At 38.8% G+C, this 13,633-nt stretch overlaps 1 protein-coding gene across 1 annotated transcript in view; it reads right to left on the bottom strand.

Annotated features, from left to right (window-relative positions):
* Positions 1 to 13,633, bottom strand: part of DENND5A (DENN domain containing 5A) — an 83,313-nt gene that overhangs the window by 19,551 nt on the left and 50,129 nt on the right. Inside the window, exons 8-12 of the mRNA XM_046685168.1 lie at positions 13,117 to 13,351; positions 7,415 to 7,565; positions 6,643 to 6,736; positions 3,879 to 4,010; positions 185 to 337 (exon numbers count right to left, since the gene is read on the bottom strand). Coding sequence (XP_046541124.1) covers positions 185 to 337; positions 3,879 to 4,010; positions 6,643 to 6,736; positions 7,415 to 7,565; positions 13,117 to 13,351 — 765 coding nt within the window. The remainder of the gene's footprint in view (positions 1 to 184; positions 338 to 3,878; positions 4,011 to 6,642; positions 6,737 to 7,414; positions 7,566 to 13,116; positions 13,352 to 13,633) is intronic.

The following is a 13,633-nucleotide window of genomic DNA, read 5'->3' as shown; positions in this document are numbered from 1 at the left end:
GCTTATTTTTTAAGAAAATAGTTTTGAATCACACGTATTTACTTGTTTGTTTAGCCATGTTCAAGTCTCACTCCATGCATACCGTGTACAATTCTTCTGAGCCAGCCAGCTGGAAGAGCATGGGAAAGCTATTAGGGAGACAGGAGACAGTTCACTCAGCGGGGAGAGGCAAGACATTCATTACCTGTTTGACTTGTAGCCCATGACTCCAGATCCTTTCCAGGAGGTCACAAAGGCTGGCAATTAAGGTGTTCTCTTCCACCCCTGTGATGTTCACCTCCCCATGCCCAAGCTCCACAGCCTCTCGGCCCATCTTCTCCACCAGCATCCTCTTGGTCTACAAGGAATCAGTAAGTAGCATTAGATAACCACAGTGAGTAGGATCACATGCAACTGGAGAGGACTGTGGCCGCCTCCACAGCACACCTGCTGGGCTGGGAGGGACAAGAGGAGTAAGAGCCAGAGACCTAGAGTGTACTCACTCTCCACCATATAGGTCAGGTTATGGTGCAGTGCATTCTCTAAAAGTTTAGTCAAGAAGATAAGAACACAGCACTTCCTGTATGAACCCGGCCAAGTGATTTCACCACTCTGGATTCAGTTTCTGCATTTACGAGATTAAAAGAGTTGAATAAAAACCCTTTGGTCATGCTCACTTCTGACATTCTCTGATTCTCACTGTTTAACTGACCTTATTTAACTAACCTACAAGCATTTAATCCTAGAAAAATACCTGACCTGTCAAGGGGATAAAAAATTGAGGAAGAATAATTTAGGCAGAAATTTTCAAAACCTTATTATAAAAGAAAACCCAAAAAAACACACGCTGTATGATGATAATTGTAGTTTTTATTACTATATGCCAGGCACTGTATTAAGCATTGCATTATCTCATTTAAGCCTCCCAATGCCTCTATGAGATGAGTACTATTACTGCTCCCAATTTACTGATAAGGAAATTGCAGTCAGAGAATTTAAGTAACTTGACAAAATCACACAGCAAAGAAGTAGCAGATCTGGCCTTTGAACTTAAGTCTGTCTGAATATTCAGTCTAAGTTCTTAAGTAAGATCTAATCATATTATAAGTTTGTGACATATAAAAATCTAAAGAGCATAGGAAAAAATGACCCCTAATCCTCTTTCAGAAGCAACAACTCAACACTTTGCCATATTTCTTTTCAGTGTTACTATTTTTAATGTTTTTACTGTGAAATCTATCTCATGTACATTCACATATATATATGTACGTGTGTGTACATGTATGTACATAATTATATGATTATAACCATCATCCAGGTTAAGAAATAAAATACTACCCATCTATACCTTTGAAGCACCCCATGTGCCCTCTCCGGTCACCTCCCCACTCCAGAAGTGATCACTACCCTGATTTACACAATAAAAGTACAGAAAAGCAAAGAAATGATTATCACCTATATTTGCATTCCTAAACAATGTAATTTAATTTTGCCTGTATGTTTTCTTTTGTGATTTGCTTTTTCATTCAACTTTGTGAAATTCATCCATGTTGATGGGTATAACTATTGCCTATTTCCATCATTGTACAGCATTCTATCATACCAATGTACTACAATTTATTTATTAATTCTCCTACTGATTGTTGTTTGGGTTGTTTCCATTTAGGGGCTATTACAAAGAATGCTGCTGTAAATTTTTTTTTTGGTGAAGATTGGCCCTGAACTAACATCTGTTGTCAATTTCCCTCTTTTTGCTTGAGGAAGATTGTCACTGAGCTAACATCTGTGCAGATCTTCCTCTGTTTTCACGTGGGACGCTGCCAGATCATGGCTTGCTGAGCAGTGCTAGGTCTGCACCCAGGATCCGAACCTGTGAACCTCAGGGCACTGAAGTAGAGTGCATGAACTAACCACTACGACACTGGACTGGCCCCTGCTGTAAACTTCTTGTACATATCTCCTGGGTCACGCTGCAAAGGTTTCTCTGGGGACTGTACCTAGGAGAAGAATACTAGATAATACTATGCTGTTTTCTGAAGTGGTCATACCAATTTACACTTCTAACATATGGGAGTTCCTATCACTCCACATGCTAGCCGACACTTGGCAGTTTTAGACTGGTTACTGTATCTCTTCAATTCTAAGATGTACATTTTTCCCCATATTAAAATCTCTGAAATTGGGATCTATTTTATAGTCATTGTTGACCAGGCAGTGGACACAATGAAACCCAACTGCCTGGGAATGCATCTCTAAACTTGAGAATGAATGTTGGTGGCTTGGAAAATAAATCTCAGAGGCAACAGACAAGACCCGTTTCAAGAAAGGCAGCATCACCAATGGTCTTGATGGTAGAAAAGACAACATTGTGTGGAAAATCACAGATATCAATGACTCAGAATGAAAAGACAGAAGCCTTTTTGAAAACACCTTAATTCAAAATATCAGTACTGTATGTCAATCTAACTTATATTGGTAATAATTTCTTCTGCAAGAGAAAGTATATTTGATTTCATCCTATAAATGACCACCACTTACAAAATGAAAATGCAGGAAAATCTTTCTTTTCCATTGATGCATAAACAGGATGAGGTAGAGACCGAGTTAGTTATTTGTCCTAAAAAGTATGGTATACTGACTTGGTTGAAAGGCTGTATTTTTATTAGAAAAGAAATTACATTTAAAAATAAAATATTAAAAATTAATAATGATTGTCTTTTGATCCAGCAATCTTATTTCTGAGTATATATCCAAAAGAACTGAAATCAGAATCTCAAAGAGACATCTGCACCCCATGTTCACTGCAGCATTATTCACAATGGCCAAGATAGGAAACAACCCAGTGTCCATCAACAGATGAATGGGCACACAAAATGTGGTATATATATATACAATGGCGTATCATTCAGCCTTGGAATAGAAGGAAATCCTGCCATTTGCAGCAACACAGATGTACCTAGAGGACATTATGCTAAGTGAAATAAGCCAGTCAAAGAAGGACAAGTACTACATGATTCTACTTATATGAAGTATCTAAAGTAGTCAAACTCACAGTAGCAGAGAATAGAATGGTGGTTGCCAGGGGGTGGGGAGTGGGGAAAACAAGGAATTGTTGCTTGGTAGGTATGAAGTTTCAGTATCCCAGATGAATAAGTTCTAGAGATCTCATGTATAACACAGTACCTATAATTAACAATTTAATATTGTGCAGTTTAAAATATGTTAGGATAGATCGCAGGTTAAGTCTTCTTACCCGAAAAACAAACAAAATCCACAAAAGAATATAAGGAAACTTCTGGAAGTTATGGACACGTTCAGTACCTTGATTGTGGTGATAATATTACAGGCGTATGCATATGTTTAAACTCATCAAGATGTATACATTAATGTGTGCAATTTTTTGTATATCAATTATCCCTCAATGAAGCTTAAAAAAAATGACTGACTTTGTGGAACTGAGAAAAACATCCCAAGCTTACACTGAATAACACACTTTGGCCTGGCAAATAGTGGAATTTACTGGCACTCAGTAAATTCTTGTTTCTAGGCATATGAGATCAATGCTATCAAATTAAAATAGACAGGCAAAAACATTTTCATATGTGTAAGACTGATCTGTTGAAGACAATTCAACTACAATGATTTCAAGTAAGTAATGTAAGATGTCTAAAAAACTACATCCACCTCTCAATTTTAAGGAATACATATTAAGTTTATATCAAGCAAAGTGTGCTTGCTCTCAATTAATGGTATATTTTATTTAAAACAAATACACCTAATTCCAAGTTAACGGGATCTTAAAACTAGTACTATCCCATTGTATTAACCATATTTTTTAAATATTGTTAAATATTGTTGTCAAGGGAACCAGCACACACACGAAGGGGTTCACAGCTCACCTTGTTGCGACATTCCTTCAGCAGCCCCTCCACAAACTTCCAGTTGGTCTGGGCAATCACTAACGGGGAGAGGTTGGACAGCTTGGGCTGGCGGATGGTGCTGCCCAGATTCCTGGCTTCCTGGATATACTTCTACATGGAAAAAATCAGAGTATTACACACAAACCACAGGCAACTGACCAGTACTGACGGATGCCTGAAGAGGGCACTATCACCCTACACTTTCTTACTGCCTCTTCCGTCATAGTAAAGGGAAAAACTGAGATAACATGATGAGTTCTGTTTTCTCTGATGTAAAGCACTCCATTGGTACTGTAGTTACATCTTTGCTTTAATGACACAAGAGGTAAAAAACACACGGTTGCAACACGTATAACTCAGTGTGCAAACCCACCCAAATCTCAGAGTACAACTTAGAAAATCATTTTCCCTACCAAGCTGGGAGGGGTTTAACTCCTCTGCCCATATCAAAGATATCTACCCTTGCTGTCATAAAGTATAACCTTGCTAAATTAGGGTCTGGGAAATAAGATTGCACGCTCAAAACAAATGTATGTTCTGCTTCTTTACAATGTGCTCGTGATTCTCCATACACTCTTTTAACACAGAACCCACACAAACGAGTGAACTGCACACTGACATCCTCTCAGTATCCCAGGTTTATAATCAACATTTTTACCCCAGACTTCCTCCTTCCCCCATATTTATTCCACTAGTACAATTCTGTCCAGTCTATCTTCCAGCCCATCAATCTGCCCCACTCCTAACCCCCAAGGTTAGGCTCAGACAATCCTATCATCCTTCAAGGCTTAAACAGATGCTGGCTCCAGTAAAGTCTCGTTTGGTGACCACCCCAGGTAGAACTGACCTCTGCTGTCTCTATCAGGGATCAAACACTGGCTCGCCTCTCATATGGACCTTTCAAAAGACTCTTCTACTGAAGTTATCTATGTACTTGACTTTGCTCCCTTGATAAACTGGTTTTCCCTCAGGACATGGCTATCTCCTTGCTATCCTGATATTTCAAAGTGCTTCCTACAGCGATTTTGACCAAGAAAACGTGCTCAGTGAACACTGCTAAAAGAAGAATATGGAAGTAAGTGGAAGATCCAGGGAGACTTAAAACAACACCCATACCGACACCCCTTATGCACCCTCTCAAAAATTCTAGGCACAACTGTATCCCATAAATCAGCAGTTAAAAATTCATAACCATACCATGCAATCTGAATCTATTCCTTTAAAAAACAGCAAAGGCAAAATATCTTTTCCATTCACAGAGGTGCCAGACACATATGAAGACAATATGCTTTATTGGGTTTTATATGTATAAAATGCAAATTGCAGGGTCTTTTCTCAAAGAGAAGTTCCTGAAATAGGTTTCTGAAGCTCCATTTTCACAACTTCTCTGCAACTAAGTAAGGCAGGGTCTCCAACTTGAGGTTCATAACTAGAGACTTTCCTGGGAACAAGTTAGAGCAGAGCTGAGAAACTCTGACAAACAAGGAAGACTCAGGAGGTCAATTCAAGAATCCTCAATCCCCAGGCACCTGATGGTAACACTCTCTCCTTTGCTCCTCCAAGAAAAAAAAGGTCAAGATTATCTGTTTTAAGATTCACAAAAAGTAGGGAGAAAGTACACCTCTCCCCAGGTTCAGAAATTCACAGCATTAACCCAAGTTCAGCTTTTCTTCCTTCTCACTCTAAAAGAATTACCTTCTTTACCACCATACCACAGACACAAAAAAACCTTCACAAATTTTAAAAGAATTTCTCCCAAAGGGAACCCACATCCACCGCTGGTGGGAATGCAAACTGGTGCAGCCACTAAGGAAAACAGTATGGATAGTTCCCAAAAAATTAAAAAATAGAAATACCACACAACCCAGCTATCCCACTAGTTGGTAATTATCCAAAGAACTTGAAATGAACAATTCAGAGAGACTTATGCACCCTTATACTCATTGCAGCATTATTCACAATAGCCAAAAAGTGGAAGAAACCCAATTGGCCATTGACCGATGATTGGATAAAGCAGATGTGGTGTATATAATATACAATGGAATACTACTCAGCCATAAAAAAAGACAAAATTGTCCCATTCGCAACAACATGGATGGACCTAGAGGGTATGTTAAGTGAAATAAGCCAGATAGAGAAAGACAAACACCATATGATTTCACTGATATGTGGAAAATAACACATGGACAAAGAGAACAGATTAGAGATTACCAGAGGGGAAAGGGGTTGGGGGGAGGGCATAAGGGGTAAAGGGGCACATTTATATGGTGACTGACAAATTATAATGTACAACTGAAATTTTACAATGTTATAAACTATTATGACCTCAATAAAGTTTTTTAAAACATGATTTCTCTAAGTTTCAGACTCTTTTCTTCTGAGGTTCCTGTCACACTCCCCAGAAGTGAGTATCATGTATGAGTGAGTACTCAAAGGATAGTGAACAGGTCTCTTCTAAGCACTGACATCATTCCTGAACAGGGCTGCAAATAGGGCCTGGCTTAGCGAGAGGACCTACATGGTTAATGACTAGCTGTCATTTGCAAAACACCGTACATCCTAGATTTGTCATAACCTAGGCCCAAGTATCAGGTATGAGGAACTAACCCTATTATTTACCCTTTTATGGGGAGAGGTCATTGTTAGGACATTTGAATGAAACCAGAGGCCAAAGAAGTAGCAAAAAGAAGGAAAGCGTAGCATGGTAAAAGGGCCATTCCTTGTCATTCTTAAGATGTCTTACCTCTCTCTGGTCATTGTCTAAACGCAGATGTTCTGTGTGCTGCTTCTGCCGATCTTTCCTCCTCCACTGGGCAGGGGCATTCCTTTTCGTCCACCTAACAGAATCAAAACAGGTAATTAAGAACATCCCACTAAGAAAATAAGGTCAACTGACAGGAGAAAACTTGAACATCTAAGGACCAATGCTGGGCTCAAGAAACCACCAAGAAGTCACGAGAGATTAGCTCAGGGCCCTTGAGGAAGAGCCGCTTAAAGATTGGTGACTGGGCAAGAAAGAGCTAACTCCGCAGGAAACAGGGACATATCTTTCTTGAAATATCTACAAAAACTTCATGTGCAGATCCAAAACTATATTCAATCAACTCTGTCTGGGTATGCACTCACCCCCCAAAAGAAACTAAAGAAGAGCAACCCTGCTAAGTTATCTACTTTCAGTTCAGTCTCCAATTATTTCAACCACTAATTGTTAAAAGCACAGTGCTAGCTGTCATATGGGATTCAGTCATGAAATGATCTCAGCCCATCCACAGCCTGGCTTTTTGCAGGTCCTGGGCATGAGGAACTATCCCAATGTGCATAGTGGAGACAGAAGCTGATGAGCTACTTTGTCACTCGTTTTCTTGTTCAAATAAGTGAATGACCTGAATAGTCTGGGTTCTCTCTACAATTCCTTTACAAAATTCAGGGGTCTTCTACCAGCTCTGGCAGTCACTAGATGACCCTCACCACTGTGACTAGGGAGCTAGATGGGGGAATCCTTGGGGCTAACTCACTTGTTGCTGGCTGGCCCAGTGGATAGCACGTCAGACTGCAGCTTAGGGAAGAAGCCCGGCTCATACTTCCCCTGTCCAATCTTCATGTCAAGTAAATGGGGATGAACTGCAGTATGGTCAATCTTTGCCAGACGCAGCTCAATTGCTTTCTCTGGATGAGAACAACAAAAAATAAGTCAAATACGGGGCTGGCCCCGTGGCCGAGTGGTTAAGTTCATGTGCTCTGCTGCAGGCGGCCCAGTGTTTCATCAGTTCGAATCCTGGGTTCGAAGCGGACATGGCACTGCTCATCGGGCCACGCTGAGGCAGCGTCCCACATGCCACAACTAGGACCAACGACTAAGAATATACAACTATGTACCGGTGGGGCTTTGGGGAGAAAAAGGAAAAAAAAACAAAATCTAAAAAAAAAAAGTCAAATATTTTAAAAATATACCATATTCTGGGGCATAAAATAAGTCTCAACAAATTTAAAATAATTTGAATCATACAAATTATGTTCTCTGACCACAATAACCAATAATAACATCCTAAAATTAAATAACATATTTCTAAATAACCCATGGGTCAAAAAGAAACCAAAAAGTAAATAAGTAGGCATTTTGAACTGAACAAAAATAAAAACACAAAACATTAGAATCTGTGGTATGTCATTAAAATATTATTTGAAAGGAGATTTATAGCACTAAAGGCCTATCTTAGAAAAGAAGAAAGGTCTCAAACTAACAACCTTGGCTTCCATCTTAAGAAACTAGAAAAAGACAAGCAAATTAAATCCAAAATAAGTACAAGAAAGGAAATAATAAAGGCCAGAGTGAAAACAATGAAACAGCAAATAAATAAAATTAATAAATCCCAAACCTGGTTCTTTCAGAAGGTCAGGAAATTAATAAACTTCTAGTCAGACTGATTAGGATAAACAAGACAAGACACAAATTACCAATATCAGGAATGAGAGAAGTGACAGTGCTACAGATTCTTCAAGTATTAATGAGGGAATACCAGGAAGAACTTAATGCCAACGAATTTGACAATAGGTGAAACGGACAAATTCCTTGAAAGACACAAAGTGCCAAAGCTCACTCAAGAAGAAACAGATAACCTTATCTAAGAAATGAAAGTTCAGTTTACACATGCAAAATCAATCAATGTAATTCACTATATTAACAAATTAAAACTAAATCTAAATAATTACCTCAATAGATGCAGAAAAAGCATTTGACAAAATAAAAGATCCACTTCCGATAAAAACTCTGAGCAAACTAGTAACAGAAACGAACATCCTCAACTGATAAAAGGTATCCATGAAAACCTATAGCTAACATCATACTTAATGGTGAATGCTTTCCCCCTAAAATCAGGAATAAACTCAGGACGAGGATGTCCACTCTCACCATTTCTATTTGATGTTGTAGTAGAGGTTCTAGCCAATGCAATAAGGCAAGAAAAAGAAATAAAAAGTATCCAGACTGGAAAGGAAAAAGTAAAACCATCATTATTCACAGGCAATATTATTATTCACATAGAAATATGAGAGAATGCACAAAAAGTTACTAGAAGTAAGTTTAGTATGGTTGCAGAACATAGATCAATATACAAAACTCTGTCATATTTTTGTATATTAGCAATGAGCAATCAGAAATTAAAATTTAAAAATACCATTTACACTAACACCAATAAATATGAAATAGAGATAAATCTGACAAAAGATATGAAAAATACGTACACTGAAAACTACATAACTCTCCAGAGAAATTAAAGAATACCTAGATAAATGGAGAGAAATGCCATGTTCATGGATCAGAATACTCAATAATATTAAGATGCCAATTCTCCCCTAATTGACCTACAGATTCAGGCAATCCCAACCAAAAATCTCAGAAGGTTATTTGTGGAAACTGCTAAGCTGATTCTAAATACATATGAAATACAAAAGTCCTAGAATAGCCAAAACAATTTTGAAAAAGAAGAATAAAGTCAGAGGACTAATGTTCTTTGACTTTAAGATTAATATAAAGCTACAGTAATCAAGACAGTGTGGTATTGGTGTAAATATAGGCTAAAAGACTAATGAAACAGAAGTACACTCACATGGATATAGATCACTGATATTTTGACAAAGCTTAAAAGGCAATTCATTGGTGAAAGGAGAGTCTTTTCAACAGATGATGCTAGAAAAACTGGACATCCATATGGAAAAAAATGAATGCAGACCCTTAGCTTTCACTACTTACAAAAAATTAACTTGATATGGATATAGACCCAAATATAAAGCCTAAAACTTCTAGAAGGAGCCACAGAGGAAAAAAAAAAAAAACGATGTGACTTTGGTTAGGCAAAAATTTCTTAAGATACAACACCAAAAGCATAACAGATTTTTTAAAAACTGATAAATTAAGCCTCATCAAATTTAAAACTTTGTTCTTCAAAAGACACTGTTAAGGGAACAAAAACACAAGCCACAGAGTGAGGGAAATATTTTCAAATCATATATCTGATAAAAGACTTATATCTGGAATACATAAAGAACTTTCAAAACTCAGTAATAAGAAAACAAACAATCCAATAAAAAATGGGCAAAAGGTTTAAACAGGCACTCTACCAGAGTAGATAAATGGATGCCAAATAAACAAGAAAAGATGTTCAACATCATTAGCCATTAGGAACATGCAAAGCAACTACAATGAGATACGAGTACAAACCTATTAGAGCGGCTAAATTGAAAAAACTGACCATACTAAATATTGGCAACAATGTGGAGGAACTGTAAGTCTCATACACTGCTAGTGGGAATGTAAAAAGTACAACCACTTTGAAATACAATTTGGCAGTTTCTTTAAAAAGTCAACGTACAATCACTCCCAGGTGTTTATCCAAGGGAAAAGAAAACACATATACACAAATTTTCATAGCCCAAATGTCCACCAATAGGTCAAATTGTAGTAATGCCCATGCAATGGAATATTATTCAGCAATAAAAGGAATATGAACAAATCTCAAAATAATTATGCTGAGTAAAAGAAGCCAGACTAAAAAAAGAGCACATACTGTATGATCCATTTACATAAAATTCTAGAAAATGAAAACCCCAAAGTACAGAAATCACAGCAGTGGCTGCCTCAGAATTTGGGGAGAGAGTGGGGAGGGGAGAGGATGGAGATATTACAAAAGAGCAAGAGGAAACTTTTGAGGGTGATGGGTATGTTTACTAGTTCTTGATGTAAGTGTACACATATAGCAAAATTTTAAATATGTGCAGTTCACTGTATGTTAATTAAACCTCAAAAATTTTAAAGAGTAGGAACAAAACAAGCTGGTAACTCTCCTGGTATTTTCTAGAGTCATGTAAAAACATCTCAACCTTCGGACCTTGTTGTGATGCTAGGTCCAGTCGCCTTCTCTTTGGGCCTCCCTCACTTCCTCCAGCCCTTACTCTCATTCAACAGAACTTATTCAGTGTCTAAAATATGCCAGGCACTATTCTAGGCCCTGCAGATACAGCAATGAGTCACAGAACATCTTTACCTATAAAATTAGTGGGTGAATAGAACTGACTGCCATCAAGATCCCTTCTAAATATAACAATTTAAAGGGTCTCCAAAAAGATCCCTTTAGTTATGGTTTTACCATTTTCCTATCAGACTGGTTCAAGAAGCTGAGGTATCCATGCGGGATGGGGTGAGGCGGCTGAACTACTCCTCTAGGCTAGGGATCTGAGGCCAGAGGGAAGCACCCTGCTCTAGCGTATTTCGGGTACATCTCTCTGGGGCAGACTACAGAAAACACTAATGGCAAAGATATTCCCATTACCCCTGAGAGCAGAGCACAGAGTTGCCTGAAGCGTCTCTGTGACATCCGTTTTTCTTAATGAGTCACACAAACGAAAGTTAGCTAACCTTCCTTCCATATCCCAAACCCCGCATTCTCCCAGGCCCATAACAACACATGTCCTGGCCACAAGTGAGGCCAGAGTAATTCTAACTCAAATCAGTATGCTGCGGTGTTTGGTGTTCAACAAATGGATTATAGATGGGCTGAGAACTGATTGCCTCAACCCTTGTGGGAGCTGGGCAAGGCCTCAAGTGACTAGAACTTCTCACTCTATAGCCTTTATAGCAGATTCCTCCTTTTATTCCAGTATGCCACATACAAATATTGTCATTTTCAAGTGTAGGACAACATAAAAAGATTGGGAAGTCCTGATTTAAACTGATGGCTTGGAAGATGTTTCTGTAAACCTGCAGTCTTGTAGAAACCACCATCAAGTTTCCCAGGACCAAAGCCTTAGGCAGGGTTCGGGAATCAGAAGCCTGAAGTGTTCCAGGAGGCAAGGATAACTATGTCAGAGTAGAGCACTTGCATGAGCAACATGTACTCAGGCCTTAGCCAAGAGGATTGTCCTCTTAATGAAAGGCGTGGAACAGGGATAAAAGGTAAAGACAGAAGGCTAGAGAATGTAAGGTCAATGAAGGCAGGACTTTGTCCAAATTGTCACCAGTTATATCTTCAAAACCTAGGAAAATGCCTGGCACATTCACTCATTGAGTAAATATTTGTTGAGCACTTACCATATGTTGAGCATGTAGTAGGTATCTATAGTATTTGATAAATGAATGAACAAAATATACAAAAAGGCTACAACAAGGACACTGAACATCCCACAAGGAAGTGAACACACCACTTAATCTGACACCTAAAGCTGAGACTATTCTCTGGCTGAACTGATCTAGATAGGGCCTCTGTGAATAAAAAGGCCTTTTCAATCATGCATGTAGCAAACAACTTTTTTTTAACATCCGTATGTGCTAGGCACAATGCTAAAGGGTTGGGGGTAAGAAAATAAGGAAATACAGTCTCTGCTCTTAAATTGTTCCCTGATAAGGAAAGCTCTAAAGAAGAGAGATCATGGGGGAAGGCAAGAACAAAGCAACACTGGTGCACAGAGGAGGAATCCACCAACTCTGCCTGAGGGCATCGAAGACGACTTCACAGAGGAGGAGACAGATCAGCTAAACTTTTGTGGTAAACACTGTCAACCCTTACTCATAACCCATTCGCCCTTCTTTCTTGCTAATAGAACCCCGATATTGTTCGGGGTAAATTACACCCAGTTCAACACACACATTCACAGCCTCCCTTACACTTAGGGATGATCACACAACAAGGTTCTAGCCTATGAGACAACAGAAATTGTTGAGAATTTCTGGGAAAGCTTTTGTTTTCTGATACAAAAGGGGAAATACAGCTGGCATCAACCCTCCCCTCTTCTTGCCTTGAATATGAACATAAAAAGTCTCCTGTAACCAGGAGGCAACAAGCGTGAATATAAAAGTCAATATACTAAGGACAGCTGAGTAAAAAGATAGAATCTCAGTTCCTGATTACATTGTTGAGCAGCTGAGCCAACCCCAGCAACCACCAATTCTACACTTCTTGCTAGTTTGAGAAAAATAACCTCCATCTGTCTAACCCACTGTTGATTAGATCTCTATTACTAATGGCAGGATCCATTCCTAACTGACACAGTGTTAAAGGATGAGAAAAGTTTGCCAAGCATAAAAGACAGGGAAGAGCATTTCAGGCAAAGGGAACAACTTATGCAAAAAGCAGAAACAGGGAAAGAAGCTGGCAAGTTTAGGGACAAGGACACATAAGTGACATAATTCAAGAGGCTAGAAAGTATGGCAACAAGGAGGCCTCACTTGCTTCATCCACAGTGGTACACTTCTGGTACATGGATGTGCGGAGAGTAGGTGTCCGAACATTCAACAGCCTGATCTTGTCTACTCGAGAATCAAATACCCGGAGCACAGGGTCTTTATCGTCATCATCATGACACATGATTTTGTTGTCAACAAAAGAGGCAAACATCTGGGTCTCCAGGAATCTTGAGAGGAAGGGTAGGTAGGGTTCAGGCTGATCTGATAGAAAAGATGCCTGGTGGGACCAAAAGGAAACAGACAGTCATCAGCAGGGAAGAGAGAAGAGTGCATGTCAGCCTTGATCAGCAAAGGCAACACACCCAAAGGATCCAGTAAGTTAATTCTTCTCTGAAGCTTTCTAGGTCTTTATGAAAAGCCAACAGAAAAATCTCTTCATCATTTTTTTAACACTCATACAATTTCGGATATCCTGAAACTTTGACATATTAGCCCAAACTTACTCAGGTAATCTTCCAAGAATTCTGATGTTCAACCTGCATGTGCACCTTAGACAAAG

The sequence above is a fragment of the Equus quagga genome, chromosome 14 (assembly GCF_021613505.1).
Source record: "Equus quagga isolate Etosha38 chromosome 14, UCLA_HA_Equagga_1.0, whole genome shotgun sequence".
Lineage (NCBI taxonomy): Eukaryota > Metazoa > Chordata > Mammalia > Perissodactyla > Equidae > Equus > Equus quagga.
Note: the sequence above shows the minus strand (reverse complement) of the source record. Positions and strands in the feature narration are given on the sequence as shown.